This window comes from Apodemus sylvaticus, chromosome 20 (assembly GCF_947179515.1).
Source record: "Apodemus sylvaticus chromosome 20, mApoSyl1.1, whole genome shotgun sequence".
Lineage (NCBI taxonomy): Eukaryota > Metazoa > Chordata > Mammalia > Rodentia > Muridae > Apodemus > Apodemus sylvaticus.
The window spans coordinates 3,326,034-3,346,674 of NC_067491.1; the positions used below are offsets into that span (position 1 = coordinate 3,326,034).

General features: G+C 36.0%; 1 protein-coding gene across 1 annotated transcript; it reads right to left on the reverse strand.

Moving 5' to 3' along the window:
- Positions 1–1,750: 1,750 nt before the first annotated feature.
- Positions 1,751–2,689, reverse strand: LOC127670733 (olfactory receptor 6C74). The gene has a single exon (XM_052165222.1). It carries the CDS (start codon positions 2,687–2,689, stop codon positions 1,751–1,753), a length of 939 nt encoding a protein of 312 aa, XP_052021182.1.
- Positions 2,690–20,641: the final 17,952 nt, after the last annotated feature.

Sequence of the window (20,641 nt, forward strand, 5' to 3'; positions counted from 1 at the left end):
GGTACCTATTTAGTGTTATTATGCAAAGCCAAATAAAATCTTCTTAAAGTATAGCAGTTTTATGGAGACATCATACACTAAAAACTAACTTGAATATGTTCAATACCCTAGCAATATTTCTCTAGTTGTATAGATTTAAAGCTTATCTCTTTAGTTTGTAAGATTCATATCCAGTTTGGTCATGTAAAATTATGCTCACTTTGAGATACATTGGGGCAAAATTTTTAAATAATTTGTTGTCAAAAAACTCTACTAATCTAAAATTTAGTTTAGGGTCCCTAGCTAATCTCTATGTAAACCTATTCTTAGAATAAATAAACCTGTTTTTTCTATAAACAGGTAAATGTTTATAGAGCAAATATCCATTAGAACAAATATCCATTATTATATATTTTGAGATTATAATATACATTACATAATTTCCATATTCTCTTTCCTCTAATCCCTCCCATAGACCCCTCTGGATTCCCTTCTGCATCCATGGCCTCTGTTTTTGTTAATTTTTGTCACTTGCATATATGTATAAATATATACATATATACTCCTAAATACAATCTGCCCATCTGTATCATCTTATTTGTGTATATGTCTTCATGGCTCACTGTTTGACGTTGGATAACCAACTGATGCATTCTTACTATGGAAGGTCATGTCTTCTGCTCTCAGTATTCCTGTATGTGCAGTGATTAGGCCTGCTGGGTTTTAATTCACCTACTTTAGAATGTTTATTGCTATGACATTGTGTCTCATATTAATGTCAGACACTACACCTACTAAGTCTCATCAATATGAGTATATTAACTTGTTAGGAAATGTCACACTGAAACATGATACAAACTGAAAGGAAACAGGCCAACAGATTCTGCTTTTCCCATGATCAGTCATTATAACATTTAAAAATATATTTGACTAGTTAAATTGAGAAGGGTTAACTTGAATAAACCCTATACTGCTCAATGATAATCACTACATAATTTTGTTAACAGTAAATAAGAGGCTCATAGGAATTAAAGGGCCGATTATTCAAATAGATTTTGTATACACATTTTTACTTTCCACTTTTATCGCGAAGAGGTTGTGCATAATCCTTTTGTTTTTATTGAGAAATGAACATGCCAATACCCATTTTACAAGCTGTAAGGATAAAATTCAGATATTTAGAGAAGCCTAACATCATTAGAATAAGTGTTGTGATAATTTTGATCACTGCTGAAGAAAATTGTATTTTACATTCTGTAACAATATGTCATGAGTGCACACACATACACACACACACACACACACACACACACACACAACTGAATCTCCAAGGTTCAAAACAATGGGAATTCTGAAGTCACATTGTTTTTAATAGAATTTTGAGAGACATAAATATAAAAGACATATTAATATCTATTTTATGATTTAAAGAATACATTATTGTTTATGTAACCAAAGCCACATAAATAAGACCTTATACATTTAGCACAGTCTCATCCATGTACAATCATAAAAATAACTTTAACACTTTTACGCTGATGTAGCTATTAATTTATTAATTTCGGTATAATAATTCCATCTGAATATGCTAAACTAAGATACCTTAAGCCAAATAGCGTAAGAGTCAGAATTTGGAATATTACTAGGGTCACAGAAGCTCTTCAGTCAAGTAAAGGGTTGTTTGATTTTAAATATATGCAAGGAAGAATTTGCTGATATATTCCACTTTTCCTGCTAGCATTACAAATCAATTTGGAATGTCATTAAGTGGTTACTTCATTGATAAAACCTCCATCTTTTTTGTTATATTCTTAAAAGCATCTTTTACTTGTTTGTTTCTAAGTGTATAAATGAAAGGATTCAACATGGGTGCAACTGAAGTGCTGAGAAGAGCTATCCCTTTATTTAAAGCAACTCTTTCTTTTGCAGATGGCTTCACATACATGAAGATGCAGCTTCCATAAGAAATGGATACTACAACCATGTGTGAAGAACATGTAGAAAAAGCTTTCCTTCTCTGTTGAGAAGATGGGATTCTTAGAATAGTCCTGATGATGTTTGTATAGGAAAGGCTCACTAACACCAGTGTGACCAGAAGTGTCAAAATGGCAGAGAGAAGCATCATTATTTCTATTATGTGAGTGTCTGTGCAGGAGAGCTGAAGTATAGGAGACACATCACAGAAGAAATGATCTACAGTGTTGGCTGCACAGAAATCAAGCTGAAGACCCATGAGAAGGGGAGGAAAAATTATCAGAAAACCAGACAACCAGGAAACAAAGACCAACACGTTGCAAATTCTGTTGCTCATAATGGTCATGTAGTGCAGGGGTTTGCAGATGGCCACATAGCGATCATAGGACATGGCAGCCAGAAGAAAAAATTCAGTTGCCCCCAAGAGAATTGTGAAAAAGAGTTGAGCTGCGCATTCATTATATGAAATGGTTTTATCCCCTGTGGCCATACTAACAAGGAATTTGGGGATACAGACAGTTGTGAATGAAATTTCTAAAAATGAGAAGTTTCGCAGGAAGAAATACATGGGTGTCTTGAGATGAGAATCCAGCAGTGTGAGTGTGATGATGGCCAAGTTCCCAGAAACACTCAGCATGTATGTGAGAAACAGAAGGACAAAAACAACCATTTGCAGCTGTCGATCATCTGTTAATCCAAGAAGAATGAATACTGTCACTGCTGTGTGGTTCCTCATAGCTGAGGTCTGATTGCCTGAAATAAGGAAAACTTAGAAATGAAGGAGAAAAAAAATCTGACCAAAATAAGTGAAGTTTTCATAAGCACTAGTATTCACACCTAAATAATCCTCAACAAGCACTATTCTCTAAGAGTATTACTAAGTAAATGCGAGGGTTGGGGGGGATTGTTGTTTTTATTCTTATTCAGTTTACTGAAGTCCATAAATTTAAGTATTACAAATGGATAGTAAATTCAACAAAGGCACTTAAATGTAAAATAAAATATGCACAAAATTATCATAATATTTAAATTTGTATTTTCTGTATTAAACTAGAATCCTTACCAACATATCTTCTATAACATTATTTTAATATCTATCATCTATTACATTATTTTAATCTATCTTCTAATACATTATTTTAATCTGGTGACCCAGTCTTCATTGTTGAACAAAAGGCTGAATATAGTTTATTCTTTCTATTTTTATTGTAAGATTTTATCAGCAAGCTCTTAAAAGAAACATACACGTGGTGGACTTAACTGTTTTAGCTGAAATACAGTAGGACTTAGTAACCTTATGAAGCTTCTGAAACGCTGAAGTTGTATCCTTATGATCATTTTTACTTCTGCCTTCTTTCAGTTTGCTTAATTATTTTATGATATCCTTATATTTTTATAATATTAATCCTATGTTTTACAATGTTCTTGTTAATATTGATTTTGAGGACAAATTAAAATTGTAAGTAGCAACTTAACCTCAGTTGCAAAATATACCTTTCAGTTTTAAGCTGGTAGCTTCAAAGTTCAGAATGTCTCACTCATGTGTACTAATACCATAAACATTATGTTTATATGTTCAGGAAAAAGATATTCAGAAATATTTAAAAATTATCAAATGAAGACTCAGAAGAAAGAAAGAATTCAAAATTAAAAAATAATAAAGTGAGCTTAGGAGAACTTACTTATCTATTAATCATTTAAAATTCCTAGATCTATAATTTTTTCACACTAGAATTGGTATTTAAATCTGACATCAGAAAGACTTCATTCTGTGAAAGATCCATTATCTAGTATGGTAACATTCAGAAGTAGAACACACTCCTGTGGAAGGGCACACATGCAGCATAGACAGATAGGACTTAATATACAAAAGACAGGAAGTTAGATTAAAAAGGAGGTAGGGTGGATCTAGGAAGAACTGGGTAAATGAAAGTGAATATAACCAAATTCATTTTATGAAATTCTCAACAAACTATTTTAAAGTACATCACAAAAGAGTGTTTAGCTTTTCTTAAGCCCAACTAGTATATCTATCTGTAGATATAAATGTGAGAATGAGAAATAGTCAAAAGACTGAAAACAGCAATATTTGGCAAGGATGCAAAGTAAACCCCCTCTCTGCATCTTTTCTTCTTTTTCTTTAGGTCTTACTGAGTATAACTACTTTTGGAAAATGTCTATCACAGCTAAAGAGCAATAGATATTTTGACTCAGCATTTACAATCCTATCATACTGTTAATGAAGATAAGTTCTTTTTGTCTATCAAAGGCCAAAGAAAAGACATTCATTAAACCAATGAAACATTTTAGCAATAAAAGAGTTGTGTTATGTCCTAATAGCATTGCAAGAAGAAAGATGAACAATTTACAGCTATCAACACCTATATATCACAAATGTAACACTCACCTTTTTATTATGATCACTCTGGGTCTGTGCTCCTTACAAAACCACATACTACTATGGTCAATAGCAGGTGGAGGCTTAAGGAATCAAGAAAGAATTCAGGCAATAAGAAAGATCAGAATTAGCCCATGCAATACCAGACAAAAGAGATAATAGTTGATATACAATGCTAATATCTATGCTTTTTTATGATTTTTTCACTTTTATTTTCTCAAAGAAATGAGATAATTTTATGTCTAGTGTTTAGATTGAATTTAAATTTAAACAATAAAGAGCTATTATAAACTACTTTAAAGCACTAGTATGCTTCTTAATCCCATAACAAACTATTTTCTAGTTGAGAGTAAAATAGTAGTAATTAACACATGGTCCTCTGTATCAAGAGATGATTACACAATTCATTGATGAGATAAATCCGTTTAGGAAATGAAAGTATGCGAAAATTTAAATTTAAGTTAATATAACTGCTTGATAAATGTGAAAGAAAGCTTCTTGCGTCAGAATAAAGCCTTTTCCCTGTCATATTTTAGTATTCATAACCACCATGGATTCATATGAAGCATATGAATTATAACTATCATGTGAAAAACACTCATTTAGTTACAGTTTTATTTACCAAATACTATGCAAAGAGTATCTATTGAAAATGTTATTCATAAAATATGAAATAGCAGGTCTCCCAGCACAATTGATTTCTATAGTATAACTTTAAAAATTATTATACATGTAATATAGAAATCAATTCAAGTCATATGCTATGTTATTTCAATCATTTCAACAGTAATTTTCTTTTTCTTGCTTTGATGAAATACAAGCCTATAATAAAGCCATGTTAAACCTTAGTGTTTTCTGTGATAATTATATTTTCAAACATGTTTTATATAAGTCCCAGAATAAAGGCAGTTTCTGAATGTTTCATATCCAGTGTATTATTTAGATAGCTTTAGCAATATTCTGTCTTGACTTCTTATCCAAAACTGCCATGGTACCAGATACACATATTCAGGATGTTCACTCCAGATACACATACTTAGGATGTTCAGTGCAAAGGTCTTAGCATGACAAAAAGTCTTACCGACCTTCACTTTGTATAATTTCTTGTTAAAGAAGCAATGTTCTCCAATTTCTTTTAAAATTTGGGATATAAACTACTTGGTTATTTATAAAATATATTTTAAGTTGGAAAAGAAATCCAATTATAGACCTTTTTTCTATGAAATACTTCCAGTCAGTATGAACAGATATTAGCTTGATTTGTAGTTTTTAAAATAGCAAGAGCTATAATCCTTTTGTACACTGAACAACTTGACTCAAGAGGATTTAAAGACTTAAAAATTAACAGGAGAAGAAATCAATTCTCTGGAGACTATTATGCTAGCATGTTAAACATATTAAAAAATTTTATTGAGTGAAGGAGGCCTTTAATCCATAATCATGTTTGAGTAGCTTTATGTTATAATAGATAATAATGAATATAATAGGTAATAATGAGTGGTATGGAAATATGAAAAGGCATTATTGAAACTTTAGGTTAAGATTAATTGTAAGCTTTCATTGTGCCTCCCTAGTTACTCTTTTGAGGTACCCCCTTTTGACTTAGGGAATCGGATACAGTATCTAGAAAATCAAGGTATGTCAGCATTGACAATGAAAAAAGGAAACTATAGAGACACTATAATTTTAGCATCAGAATCAAAGTTTTAGTTGAAAAATAAAACAAAGCCAGAGTTGAATATTTGAATGTAGATAGCAGACAATATGTTTTCATCTGACGTGTGTTACCATTCAAACAATAGGAAATTATGTTCTGTGAACGTAGATGTTAACATTTCCGTTGCTAAGTACTTGAACACTATCTGTGGCAAGAGGTGCCACAGATAATTTTAAATATCACAGGCAACATATAAAACAAATTGACCAGAATAGTACTGCCAAGTGTAGGACACAAGCACCCATACTATTACCCCAGTTACTCAGCTTGGTTACTTTCTTCACGCTGAGCATCTTCTTGTGAGCAGTGCTCAAATGAGGGAAGGGAAATCCAACCTCAGAACCTTAAGCTCCTGTTCTTCCAGGTCATTGACCTTTCAAAGCTTACTGCTATCCTTAATTTCATCAGATGGATTAGTTTTGCCCAATTTAATGAGTTAGAAAGTTATTTCAAATATTAAGCATGGTAACTGGGGTTTTCTTTGCTTATTGGATGGAAAGGTGGTTTGCAGAGAACTAACCCAACCATTAGTTTTGTCATTTGTAACACCACCAGTGGGCAGAAGAAAGAAAAGATGGAGGATCGTATTACACAAGTGATGTTTCTTATTTCCAGCCTTTTGTTATTCTTTACATAGTCAGCACTTATTTTTATATACAGTCTCTTCAGTTCTTTTTTTTAAGTGCTTTCTTTTTCTTTTGCAAAATTCTATATTTTCTCAGAGTAGATTATTGGATCTATTGTGTTATTCACCTCTAGATTCCTAAGATCTGGAATATCCTATGTGCAAATAGAAATTGTATTTATATATAATTAAGGGCAAAGAATTTCATTATTATGATATGAACCAGGTGAAATAATCTTGAAGTGTTTAACATGAAGAGGTTTATAAAGAGTGGGAGTGAACAGGAACTATAATTGGAGGCAATAGACAATAATAGCGGGCTAATGTTTTTAGTGCTGAAGATAGGCAGAATTTACTGTAGAGGACTAACACACTCTCAATGAGTGGTAATTCAAAACGGTCAAAGTCACCATTGCTATATAACTCACTCTCAATAGGTAGAGTGAAAAGTAGCCAAAGATGGCATTGTCCATTGAGCATCAATTCCAGAATGTCATCAATATGTCAAAAAACCCCACAAATCTTCCTTACCTTCAGATGAAATAACCAGGATCTAAAAGGGTTAGGAGTGTAGTTCAGTTGTAGATTCCTTGCGTTGTGAAGCATACTGGATTAGGTTGATACCCAGCACTAAAATACATTTTAGGTAACAACAAAAATTAATGAAATAAATTTATGTAACTCTGAAAACATTTGATGAAACAAGAAAATGAAGTATATTTATTAATTAAATTTGTTTTTTGACAATTCTATACATGCATATAATATATACTGATTATTCTAATCTCTTCCCTTTATTATCTTCCTCCTATCCCTGTCTACCTTTTCTCTTGCCTACAAATCTCTTCCTCAGATTCATGTTTGATTGATTTTGTGACCAGCATGACTATGGCCTTGGAGGCTAGTAGACTTATACGTGTATATAACTAAAGACAATGGCATCCTAAAGTCTACCCATAGATAATAGTTCATTTATAACAGGTAGGAATTTATGACTGCCTTCCCCACTGGTGACTAAATGCTTAAAATTAAATATTTTAAATTAATAATAATATTCCAAGCTTCATATAAGAATACAAGGTCTCCATTCAAAGCCAAGTAAAATTTTCTTCTATTTCTTTAAGATTCATGTTTTTAAATTACAAATAGACAATATTTGCTACTCAGAAGACTTCTTTCTTATCATTACTCTAAGTAATTATGTATGTAAATGATTAAATAGACATTTCTAGAGTATTATTTATATAGGCACATTGCTACCTTTAAGTATATATTTATTGAAATATAAAAAGGCAAAATTTCATGAATTGAAAATGAAAATAAGCATGCTTCTGTTCCTACCCTCATCAACCATAAATCCTGCCACCAAAGATTCCACCATTGGTAATTATTATGTCCATATCAATTTCTTTTTATTATTATTATTGGATATTTTATTTATTTACATTTCAAATGTTTTCCCCTTTCCAGGTTTCCCCTTTGGAAACCCCCTATCCCATCCTATCTACCCCAGCCTCTATGAGGGTGCTCCCCTCCCACTCCTGTCTTCTCACCCTGGAATTCCCCTATACTGGGGCATTGAACACCCTCAGGCCCAAGGGCCTTTCCTCCCATTGATGTCTAACAGACCATCCTCTGCCACTTATGTGTCTGGAGCCATGGGCCCCTCCACGAATACTCTTTGGTTGGTGGTCCTGTCCCTGGGAGCTCCAGGGGGGGGGTCTGACCAGTTGACACTGTTGATCCCTCCATGGGGTTGCAAACCCCCTCAACTCCTTCAGTCCCTTCTCCAAGTCCTACATTGGGGTCCTCATGCTCAGTCCAATGGTTGGCTGCAAGCATCCTCCTCTATATTTGTCAGGCTCTGGCAGAGCCTCTCAGGAGACAACCATATCAAGCTCCAGTCAGCAAGCACTTCCTGGCATCCACAAAAGTATCTGGGTTTGGTGACTCAATATGGGATGGCTAATATCCACTTATAAGTGAATGCATACTGTGTGTTTTGTGACTAAGTTATCTCACTCAGGATGATATTTTCTTTTTTCGATATTTTTATTTTCTATATTCTTTGTTTACATTCCAAATGATTTCCTCTTTCCCAGATCCGCCCTCCCCATATGTCCCATAAACCTTCTTCTCTCCACCCATTCTCCAATCACCTCCCTCCTTTTTCTCTGTCCTTATATTGCCCTCCAACACTAGATCAATCCTTTCCAGCATCAGGACCCTCTCCATACTTCTTCATGGGAGTCATTTGTTATGCAATTTGTGCCTTGGGTATTCAGAGCTTCTGGGCTAATTAATATCCACTTATCAGAGATTGCATTCCATGTGTATTCTTTTGTGATTGGGTTACCTCACTTAGGATGATATTTTCCAGATCAAATCATTTACATAAAAATTTTGTGAATTCATTGTTTCTTTATTTTTCTTTTTTTCCTTCAATATATTTTTTATTTACATTTCAAATTATTTCCCCTTTTCTAGACCCCCACTCCTTGAACGTCCCATCAGCCCCCTTCCCTCCCCCTGTTTTCCCACCCAACCCTTCCCACTTCCCTGTTCTGGTTTTGCCCTATACTGCTTCACTATTCCATTGTGTAAATATACCACATTTTCTGTATCCATTCCTCCTTTGAGGGACATCTGAGTTCTTTCCAGCTTCTGGCTATTATAAATAAGGCTGCTATGAACATAATGGAACATGTGTCTTTATTGCATGCCAGGGTCCTCCGGAAGTCTCATGTCCAGTTTTCTGAGGAACCGCCAGACTGATTTCCAAAGTAGTTGTACCATCTTACAGCCCCACCAGCAGTAGAGGAGTGTTCCTCTTTCTCCAGATCCTCGCCAACACCTGCTGTGTCCTGAGTTTTTGACCTTAGCCATTCTGGCTAGTGTAAGGTAAAATCACAGGGTTGTTTTGATTTGCATTTCCCTAATGACTAATGATGTTGAGCACTTCTTAAGGTGCCTCTTGGCCATCTGAATTTCTTCAGTTGAAAATTCTTTACTTAGATCTGTACCCCATTTTTAATAGGGTTGTTTGGTTCCCTGGGGTCTAACTTCTTGAGTTCTTTGTATATATTGGATATTAGCCCTCTATCAGATGTAGGGTTGGTGAAGATCCTTTCCCAATTTCTTGGTTGCCATTTTGTCCTTTTAACAGTGTACTTTGCCTTACAGAAACTTTGTAATTTTATGAGGTCCCATTTGTCAATTCTTGGTCTTAGAGCATAAGCTATTGGTGTTCTGTTCAGGAACTTTTCCCTGTGCCCATGTCCTCAAGAGTTTTCCCCAGTTTCTTTTCATTAGTTTCAGTGTGTCTGGTTTTACATGGACACTTGGAGTGGAGTTTAGTACATGGAGATAAGAATGGATCAATTCACATTCTTCTGCATGCTGACCTCCAATTGAACCAGCACCATTTGTTGAAAAGGCTATCTCTTTTCCCCTGGATGTTTTCGGCTCCTTTGTCAAGATCAAGTGACCATAGGTGTGTGGATTCATTTCTGGGTCTTCAATTCTATTCCATTGGTCCACTTCTCTGTCACTGTGCCAATACCATGCAGTTTTTAACACTATTGCTCTGTAGTATTGCTTGAAGTCAGGGATACTGATTCCCCCAGAATTTCTTTTGTTGTTGAGAATAGTTTTAGCTATCCTGGGTTTTTTGTTATTCCAGATGAATTTGAGAATTGCTTTTTCTAACTCTGTGAACTGAGTTGGGATTTTGATGGGGATTGCATTGAATCTGTAGATTGCTTTTGGCAAGATGGCCATTTTAACTATATTAATCCTGACAATCCACGAGCCTGGCAGATTTTTCCATTTTCTGAGGTCTTCTTCGATTTCCTTCTTCAGAGACCTGAAGTTCTTGTCATATAGATCTTTCACTTGTTTGGCTAAAGTCACACCAAGATACTTTATATTGTTTGTGGCTATTGTGAAGGGTGTCATTTCCCTAACTTCTTTTTTAGCCTGCTTATCCTTTGAGTATAGGAAGGCAACTGATTTGCTTGAGTTGATTTTATAACCAGCCACTTTGCTGAAGTTGTTTATCAGCTGTAGGAGTTCTTTGGTGGAGGTTTTCAGGTCACTTAAGTAGACTATCATGTCATCTGCAAATAGTGATAATTTGACTTCTTCCTTTCCAATTTGTATCCCCTTGACCTCCTTATGCTGTTTAATTGTTCTAACTAGAACTTCAAGTACTATATTGAAAAGATATGGAGAGAGAGGACAGCCTTGCCTGGTCCCTTATTTTAGTGGGATTGCTTCAAGTTTCTCTCCATTTAGTTTGATGTTGGCTACCGGTTTGCTTTATATTGCTTTAATGATGTTTAGGTATGAGCCTTGAATTCCTATTCTTTCCAAGACTTTTAGCATTCAGGATGATATTTTCAAGTTCCATCCATTTGCCGTGAATTTCATGAAGTCTTTATTTGTAATAGCTGCACAGTATTACACTGTGTAACTGTACCACATTTTCTGTATCCATTCCTCTGTTGAAGGACATCTGGGTTCTTTCCAGCTTCTGGCTATTATGAATAAGGCTGCTATGAACATAGTGGATCATGTTGGATCATCTACCAAGGATTTGTATAGCTGGGTTCTCAGGTAGTATTATGTCCAATTTTCTGAGGAACTGTCAGACTGATTTCCAGAGTGGTTGTACCAGATTACAATTCAACTCATTTTAATTTCTTATATGATATATTAATTTACAAATGAGTTCTTGGCTTTGCATATATGAGATGAGATTTGAATGTTATCCCTTTGCCCTGTATGGTCATTCCCTCAGTGACCATATAATTTCTGTTTCAATTTATCAGTATAAATTATATCCACAATTATTTTGAAAATATACATATTTATTTCCAGCTAAATAACTTTGTCCTGGATATTTTTAACTTAACAATATTTTCTTATCATAAGGCTGAATTTTCTTATTAAATTAATTGTATAGATTTATGTATACTCTGTAATCCTTCTCCAGGATAGTTACAAAAAGGGAAGACATGCCCTGAGAAGAGCCCAGTAAATCAAATATACTGTCACATTCACTTTTTTTTTCCTCAGAATCTTTGAAACTGAAGCAATGTTTTGTCTCAGATGTCAGATGTGGTTGATTTCTAAAACGAATGCACAAAGTTTATCTTGTCTGCATTTAGAAAATTTACCTTTCCCTGTTAAGTTTCTCTGTTTTAAAGTGTTGCTTCAAGTATCAAATAATAGTTAAGTTTCTTTGTATTATTCTTTTTATGAATGTAAAATAGAAATAGAATGTTTTAAAACATGGGCAAATTTGTGTTTCATTTAGAATGATAACAGTAAGTCACAAACTAAGTTAATAAAGCATGAAAATCCAGGAAACAACAACTGACTTCAAGTTGTACTACCAAGCAATAGTGATAAAACAAGGCATTGTTACAGAGACAGACAGGCAAATCAATGGAATAAAATTGAAGACCCAGAAGTAAACTGATATGCCTATAGACATTTGATCTTTGACAAAGAAGCCAAAAATGTACAGTGGGGAAAAGAACTCATGTTCAACAAATGGTGCTGGTCTAACTGGCAGTCTATATGTAGGAGAATGAAGCTTAAGTCCAAGTGGATCAAGGACCTCAACATAAAACCATATACCCTGAATCTAATAGAAGAGAATGTGGAAAAGAGTCTTCAACTTGTTGGCACAGGAAGAAATTTTCTAAACAGAGCACCATGACACAGACTTTAAGATCAAGAATTATCTAAGGCTAGCAGGTAGCCTTCCTGGAGGTGGCCTACCTTTTTGCATGAACTAAGATTAGTGAGCTCAGAGACAACCTCATGAAACTGAAAAGCTTCTGCAAGGCAAAGGACAGTCAACAGAACAAATAGGCAACCTACAGATTGGGAAAAAAATCTTCACTAACCTTGCCTCTGACAGAGGACTAGTATTTAAAATATATAAAGAACTCAAGAAATCAGAAAATGGGTTACAGTGCTAAACAGAGAATTAACAACAGAAGCATCTCGAATGGTCGAGAAGCACTTAAAGAAATGTTCGAAGTCCTTAGTTATCAGGAAAATACAAATCAAAACAACCCTGAGATTCCACCTCACACCAATCAGAATGGCTAAAATCAAAAACTCAGGTGACAGCACATGCTGGCAAGGATGTAGAGAAAGAGAAAGACTCCTCCACTGCTAGTGGGGTTGCAAGCTGATACAATCACTTTGAAAATCAATCTGGATGTTCTTCAGAAAATCAGAAAAAGTTCTATCTGAAGACCCAGGTGCTCCACCATGTTCATAGTAGCCTTGCCTGTAATAGCTATAAGATGGAAACAACACAGATGTCCCTTAGCTGAAGAATGCTGTCTTAGAGTTTCTATTCCTGCACAAACATCATGACCAGGAAGCAATTGGGAAGAAAGGGTTTATTCAGATTGCATTTCCACATTGCTGTTCACCACTAAAGGAAGTCAGGACTGGAACTCAAGCAAGCCAGGAAGCAAGAGCTGATACAGAGGCCATGGAGGGTTGTTTCTTACTGTCTTGCTTCCCCTGGCTTCCTCAGTTTCCTTTCTTATAGAACCCAAGACTACCAGCCCACAAGAGATGGTACCACCCACAGCTGGATCTCATGAGAAAATGTCCCACAGCTGGATCTCATGGAGGCATTTCCTCACCTGAAACTCCTTTCTCTGTGATAACTTCAGCCTGTGTCAAGTTGATACACAAAGCCAGCCAGTACAATTGACTACTTGTCAACTTGACAAAACACATCACTATTAAGCCTCAACCTGTACTTTCGTATTCATCCCCAAGATCTAAGTAACTTTAAAAGTCCCATAGTCTTTACATAAAAGTCCGATTCCTTTAAAATATCCAATATCTTTTAAAATTCAAAGTCTTTTAAAAATTCAAAGTCTCTTAACTCTGGGCTCCACTAAAATGCTTTCTTACTTCAAGAGGGAAAAATAGCAGGGCACAGTCACAATCAAAAGCAAAATCAAACTCCAACCTTCCAATATCTGGGATTGACTCACCATCTTCTGGGCTTCTCCAAGGGCTTGAGTCACTTCTCCAGCTCTGCTCACTGAAGTATGCACCCTGTCTTCTCGGCTCCAGATGCCTGTACTCTGCTGCTGCTCCTATTCTTGGTGGTCATCACATGGTACTGGAATCTCCAAAACACTGCTGTCTTCTGCTTCACCAATAGCTTCTCGTAGGCTCTCTTCATGGTGCCAAGCTTCAATTCCTTTGCATGACCCCTTCAGTCCTGGGTCATCAATTGCAACTGAGGGTGCACCTTCACCAATGTCCATCCATGGCCTCTCACAGTGCTGAGCCTCAGTTGTTCTTCATGACCCCTTCATGTCTTCCAAACCAGTAAAACCTGGATGACTCTTACACATTACCAAGTCCAGCCACAGCACAAGGTACAACCTTAGCTATCTCTGGGACACAGCCTCTTTGTGCTCTCAGAAAACCCTTTCCAGAAGATTTCACCTTAGTGATGCTTGTCTCTTCTTCATCACTGCTAATTTCTTAGCTCCAGCTAACTAGCATCAATAGTCCCTGTAATGCAAAGTTTTTGCTTTAGTAGTTCTGGTATCTTGTTAATCACAGCTGATTCTTCATCCCTACCTAACCAAAACCACAGAGTTTTCACAATCAAAATAACAATGGCCCTGATAAGAGTCTTTAATCTTCCCTTTGAAATTTCTCAAGATAGGCCTCCATCTTCTGCACTGTTCTCAACATTGTCTTCCAAGCTCCTAGACAACCTCCCACAGAGCTCTTACCATGGAATGGATCTTCTAGCCCAAAGGTCCAAAGTCCTTCCACAGTCTTCCACAAAACATGGTCAGGTTGTAACAGGTATACCCAAGTATGTTGGTACCAATTTGTCTTAGGGCTTCTATTCCTGCACAAACATCACAACCAAGAAACAAATTGGGGAGGAAAGGGTTTATTCAGATTACATTTCCACATTGCTATTCACCATTAAAGGAAGTCAGGACTTGAACTCAAGCAGGTCAGGAAACAGGAGCTGATGCAGGGGCCATGGGGGAATGTTTCTTACTGTCTTGCTTCCCCAGGCTTGCTCAGTTTGCTTTCTTATAGAACCCAAGACTACCAGCCCAGAGATGGTACCACCCACAAGGAGCCCTCCCCTCTTGATCACTAATTGAGAAAATGTCCTACAGCTGGATCTCATGGTGCCACTTCTCCAACTGAAGTTCCTTTCTCTCTGATAACTCCAGTCTGTGCCAAGTTGGCACACAAAACCAGCCAGGGCAAATGGATACAGAAAATGGTGTTCATTTACATAATGGAATATTACTCACCTATTAAAAATGAGGACATCATGAATTTTGCAAACAAATAAATGGAACTAGAAAATATCATCCTGAGTGAGGTAACTCAGATCCAAAAGGGCATGCATGGTCTGTACTCACTAATAAATGGATATCAGCCAAAAGTACAGAATATCTAGGCTACAACCTATAGACTATAAAAAATGTAACAAGCAGAAATGACCAAGTGAGGAGGCTTCAACCCCCACTTAGAAGGGGGAAGGAAATAATCACTAGCATAGGAGGCAGAGGGAGGGAGGGACCTGGAAGGGAAAGAGGAGGGGATGGAGGAGGGGAAAAGGGCAGCAGAATCAGGTGTGCTGGGCCCTGAAGATAGGGCCAGAGATCAGAAAGGTGAGACACTCTCAGGACTCATTGTGGGTGACCCTAGCCAAAATGCCCAGCATTGGGGAAAAGAAACTTGAAGAGTCCACCTCCCTTAGATAGACAGGGTTTCAAGTGGAGGGGAAAAAAAAGAATCCATTGCTTCCCCTCAGGATTTACTAGTCTTCTGAATTGGTCAAACTGCCATGTTGAGTGAATAAATAGAAATAACATCTACAATTTTTTTCATTTGAGATACTGATCTTTGCAATTGTCCTATGTCTTATATATTAAAATGACTATTGTTGAGAAATGTAGTTAAATTGGCTATCTACTTTCCAGCCACAGGCCCTGTGCTACTTGCAGTCTGAGTCTCACATTGGCCTGCCCTGCTCCATCTGTGTCCTAATGGCAAATCCCTTGGTGATCTTCTTACCATGACTCTTGCAGGACTCCCTGTCTTATGGCTACCTCTTCTCTTCCTTCCTTTCCCTATTTTCGATCCTCCCCTGGGATTGAAAGTCCTACCTTCTTTGTTCTTGATTCACTACAAAGACTTCTTTTAAAATATAGTTGTTTTTTTTTTTATATTCAAAGAACCACGTGGTAAATGTAACTTCAAAATCTATGAAGCCCCTTAAAAAGGTGATGTTTCTTCATTTTTTTAAAGTTCAAGGGTTTTATTCTGTAAGATCATTATAAATTCAAAGCAGCAGTTTTCACATGGTCTTGCATCCTAATATTGTACACCAGTGGTTTCATCATTAATATAAACTAGAATGAATGGTTTTCCTTGATCACAAATTTGTCCCAAGACACTAAGGGAAAGGAGGTCCAGTGTCTGGCCCAACTTGGGTTTCATCTCAAGGGGAGAATCCAAGGCCTGACACCGATTCTATGGAATACATACAGGAGCCTAGTATGGCTGTCATCTGAGAGGCCCAAGAAGCAGCTGCCTGAGATAGATGCAGATATTTACACCCAACCATTGGACTGCTATAGTTGAATTAGGGAACGACTGGAAGAAGAAGAGGAGGAGAGCTACCCCATAGGAAGACCAGCAGTCTCAACTAACTCATACTCCTGAGATCTCTCACATATACTACTTGGTTTGGCCTCAATGAAAGAAAATGAACCTAACCCTCAAGAGACTTGAGGCCCCAGGGAGTGAGGAAGCCTGGTGGGGATGGTGGGTGGGGACATTCTCTTGGAGACAGGGGGAGGCTGAGGAACTCTGGGAGGGCAGACCAGGAGAGGGTTAATGACTGGACTGAATAAAAATAAAAATTAATAATAATAATAATAATAATAATACCTTAACTGGAACAAAACTTCTCTGGGGGGGCCAAGAACCAACATCTCAGAATTGACATCTCTCAAAGACCATTCAGATTAGGAGTGAGAGCAGTGGATGACAGGAACCTTCTGTACTTAAGGATAGAATTTTCCACAGTTCCTTAGAATGATAGATAATGGTGGGTTAGGTTAGATCTTGAAGGTATTTGTACAGAAATAGGAGTATCCCATGGAGTCTATAAGCTCTGTCTAATTCCTAGGTACCCTACCTGATAAATCAGGAAAGTTCGATGATGAGAAGATGTGCAATTCAAAAAGAAATAGAGGGGTGGAAGGAAGGAATAAACTGTTTAAAGTACTGTTAGGAGCCATCTAGGAAGGGCTAAGTCTAGCATGTGGCCTTCCTGGAGGTGGCCTACCTTTTTGCATGAACTAAGATGAGTGATCTCTGAGAAGCAAGGTCACAAAGAGACTTCATCTCAGGATTGCTTCTTGCAGGTGCTATGCCTTTTTTGTTATTATTAAATTAGTATAATAATCCCTGGGCATTAACCCGGCCCTATTGAGTAGATTTCCTGTAGATAAACTTAATGATGAACTGTCATGAATTAATGCTGTTTGGATAAATTAATGATTTTATAGAATTCTTTATTTGATCTTAGGAAGAACGATATAACAGATGGTTTTAGTTGGCATGCTAGAAATATGTAATAAAGTTAGAATCAAGAATAGAATGAGCCCATTCCTCATAATATTCAGTAAATGTTGTATAATAAGAAATACAATGAGCTTTTTTTTTTTTTTTTTTATTCGATATAATTTATTTACATTTCAAATGATTTCCCCTTTTCTAGCCCCCCCACTCCCCGAAAGTCCCGCAAGCCCCCTTCTCTTCCCCTGTCCTCCCACCCACCCCTTCCCACTTCCCCGTTCTGGTTTTGCTGAATACTGTTTCACTGAGTCTTTCCAGAATACAATGAGCTTTTATACTTACATCAAAAAGAGAGTTTATATTTCTTACTAAGAGCAGAGACAGCATGTATTATAACTTTGTTAACTTTGAAACATCTTTCTCTAGATGGTCCCATAATTTTTATGAAAGTTATTCCATAACCTTTGGCTAACAATTTTTTTTACAAATTTTTGCCAATACCTTTCAAGATATCACCAAAATTAAAAGAATTTGAGGAAAATTCAAAATCAGAAATATTAACCTTAAGTTAAAACTGTCTTGATATAATATAGCTTATTTGATCTTGTGGATATTATTATGCCTTACAAATACACTGCTGATTTTTTTTGAAGAATCAATGTGAAAATATTTAATATTAAACATATATTTGATATTTCATCTTAATTTGAATACTGAAATTCAATGCATATAGACTTTAGAATACTACTTGCTCCTAGATTTCTGTTTGATACAATAATGAGCTAACTCATCTCTGAAAATGTTATTAACTAGTAGATTTCCTCAAGATAAAAGTCTGAGCTCAATGTATTTCACTTTACTTATTATTTTTGTTAATTGTATTTGTGGAGGTATTTCAGTGTGATAACATTATACACAGATACAGTGTGAACAGAATAGGATACTCTGAATTATGATACTCTAAATGTGAATTTAATGATAGTTTTCCTCAGTGTTGTGACTCCTGATTGGATGTCCATGCACCACTGGATGAACCTGCACTTATGCATATACTGGCAGCACAAAATAGACTCTGTGGGTTTGAAAAAGTGTACATGAGGTTGGACAGAAAAATGAAAATTGGTTCAGGATATATAAGAAAAACTTGGGAATAAAGAGGAGGTTGATTTAATCAAAACATACTATATCCAATGCATGGAATTCTCAATAATGGAAAAGTACATACATTCAATAAGTGTTTATGAATCCTTACACAGTAGTGTATTTCAAAAGAAGTAATATGTGATTTAAACACCTAACTATATGAATCTTCAATCTGTGCTTTTAAATTGTATATCCAATTAGATGATCAATTAATGTACTGATGATAGTATTTAAAATAGCAAAAAAATTCTCCATTATGTAAACTAATGACTCAATTACAGTTTAAATAAAAATAACAAACTCTTTGACTCTCAGTTATATAACAAGTACTTAGATGATTCTTATATAATTATGGCAAGGTGTAGTAGTGCTATCAATTTCAAATTTTAAATCAACTTTCTCATCTATGATTTGTACCAACACTGTTTTACTGTCTCTATTGATCCTTGAATGTTTCATTATTATTCATTGGGAGAGTAATTTAAGGGCATAGATTTGTTATTAAATGTTTGTAGGCTCCAATAGAAGTTATCATGTCTAGAGCTTACATTTCTCTTATGTATATTTAAAGGATTGGAATAGAAATATTTATAAACTATTAAACTATCTACCATCCCTGCCTTAAACCTGTTCACCTATTTATTAAATATTATTATAGGGAAAATATGTTCATTAATAATAGATTTTACTTGTGATAAAGTCCTCTCACAGAAAATTAACACCAAGTTAAGTATTACCATAATTTCATTTCACAATTTCTTAGATGTGAATAAAACAATGGTCAGGATAAAAAACACTGAAAAAGTTGATGGAAGTCATATTTCTAATTGCTTTCTAATAATTCTTCCACCCTTTAAGGAGTATAATCTGTTTATAAATCATTATATAGCATTTTCTGTGAGTATTGACAAAATCACATGATTTTCTCTTCTCTAGAACATCCTTAACTCAAATACCAATCATGTTTAAGAGTGCTTTTTGTAGGGCAGTCTTTGGGTGGCCTTTACTTCAGTCTCTGCTCCACACATTTTCTCCCTTGTTGCTTCTGTGAGTATTTTGTTCTCTTTCTGAAAGGAAGCAATGCACCCTCACTTAAGTCCTCCTTCTTCTTGAGCTTCCTGTGCTGTATAATTGTAACTGCTGTGCATTGTAACTTGTTTATTTTGAGCTTTTGGGCTAACATTCGCTTATTAGTGAGTGCATACCATGTGTGTTCTTTTGTGATTGGGTTACCTCACTCAGGATGACACTATCTAGTTCCATCCATTTGCCTAAGAATTTCATGAATTGATTGTTCCTGGGGATTCATCCTATAAGCAGTCACCAAACCCCAACACACTACTATGGACGACAAGAAGTGTATACCTAAAGGAGCATGATGTGGTTGTCTCTGGAGGGGCCCTGCCATAGCCTTACAAACACAGAGGCAGATGCTAGCAGTCAACCGCTGGACTGAGCATGGGGTCCCCAATGGAGGAGCTGAAGGGATTTACAGCCCCATGGGAAGAACAATGATCTCGGCCACCCAGAAGCCCCAGGAATCCCAGGAACTAAACCTTCAACCAAGAGGTACCCATGGTTCCAGCCAAAAATGTAGCAGAGGAAGGCCTTGTTGGGCATCAGTGGGAGGAGTGGTCCTTGGTCAGGTAAAGGCTCAATAGAGGTCCCAACAAAGGGAAATCGAGGGGGGGGGGAGGTGGGAGTGGGTTGGGTGGAAATCGAAGGGGTGGGAGGATGGGTTGGGGATCTTTGGGGAGGGAGGAAATTGGAAAAGGTTTTACCATTGGCAATGTAAATGAAGATGATATTCAATAAAAAAAGAAAAAAAGAGTGGTTTTTGTACAAAAAACTCAATTTGAGTCTGAATTTTAGTATAAGAAATAAAGTCAACAATGTCATTTAAGCTATTGTTAACAACCAACCTTTATTAGTATGTGAATTTAATTGTTAACAGGTATGGATACATTCAGAATTACATAGCAATGGATAAGATTTTTTGATTCATTAAAATAACAAATCATTAAAAATCATAGTCTCAATCCTATCTTTAATTCAGTCATTTCCTTAAAAGTGAGGTCTTAGAATAGAGAGATGGTTCAATATTTAAGAGAACTGTCTCCTTTTGCAGGGGGCTGATGTTCAATTTCCAGCATCCACATGATATCTCACAAACCATCTCTTT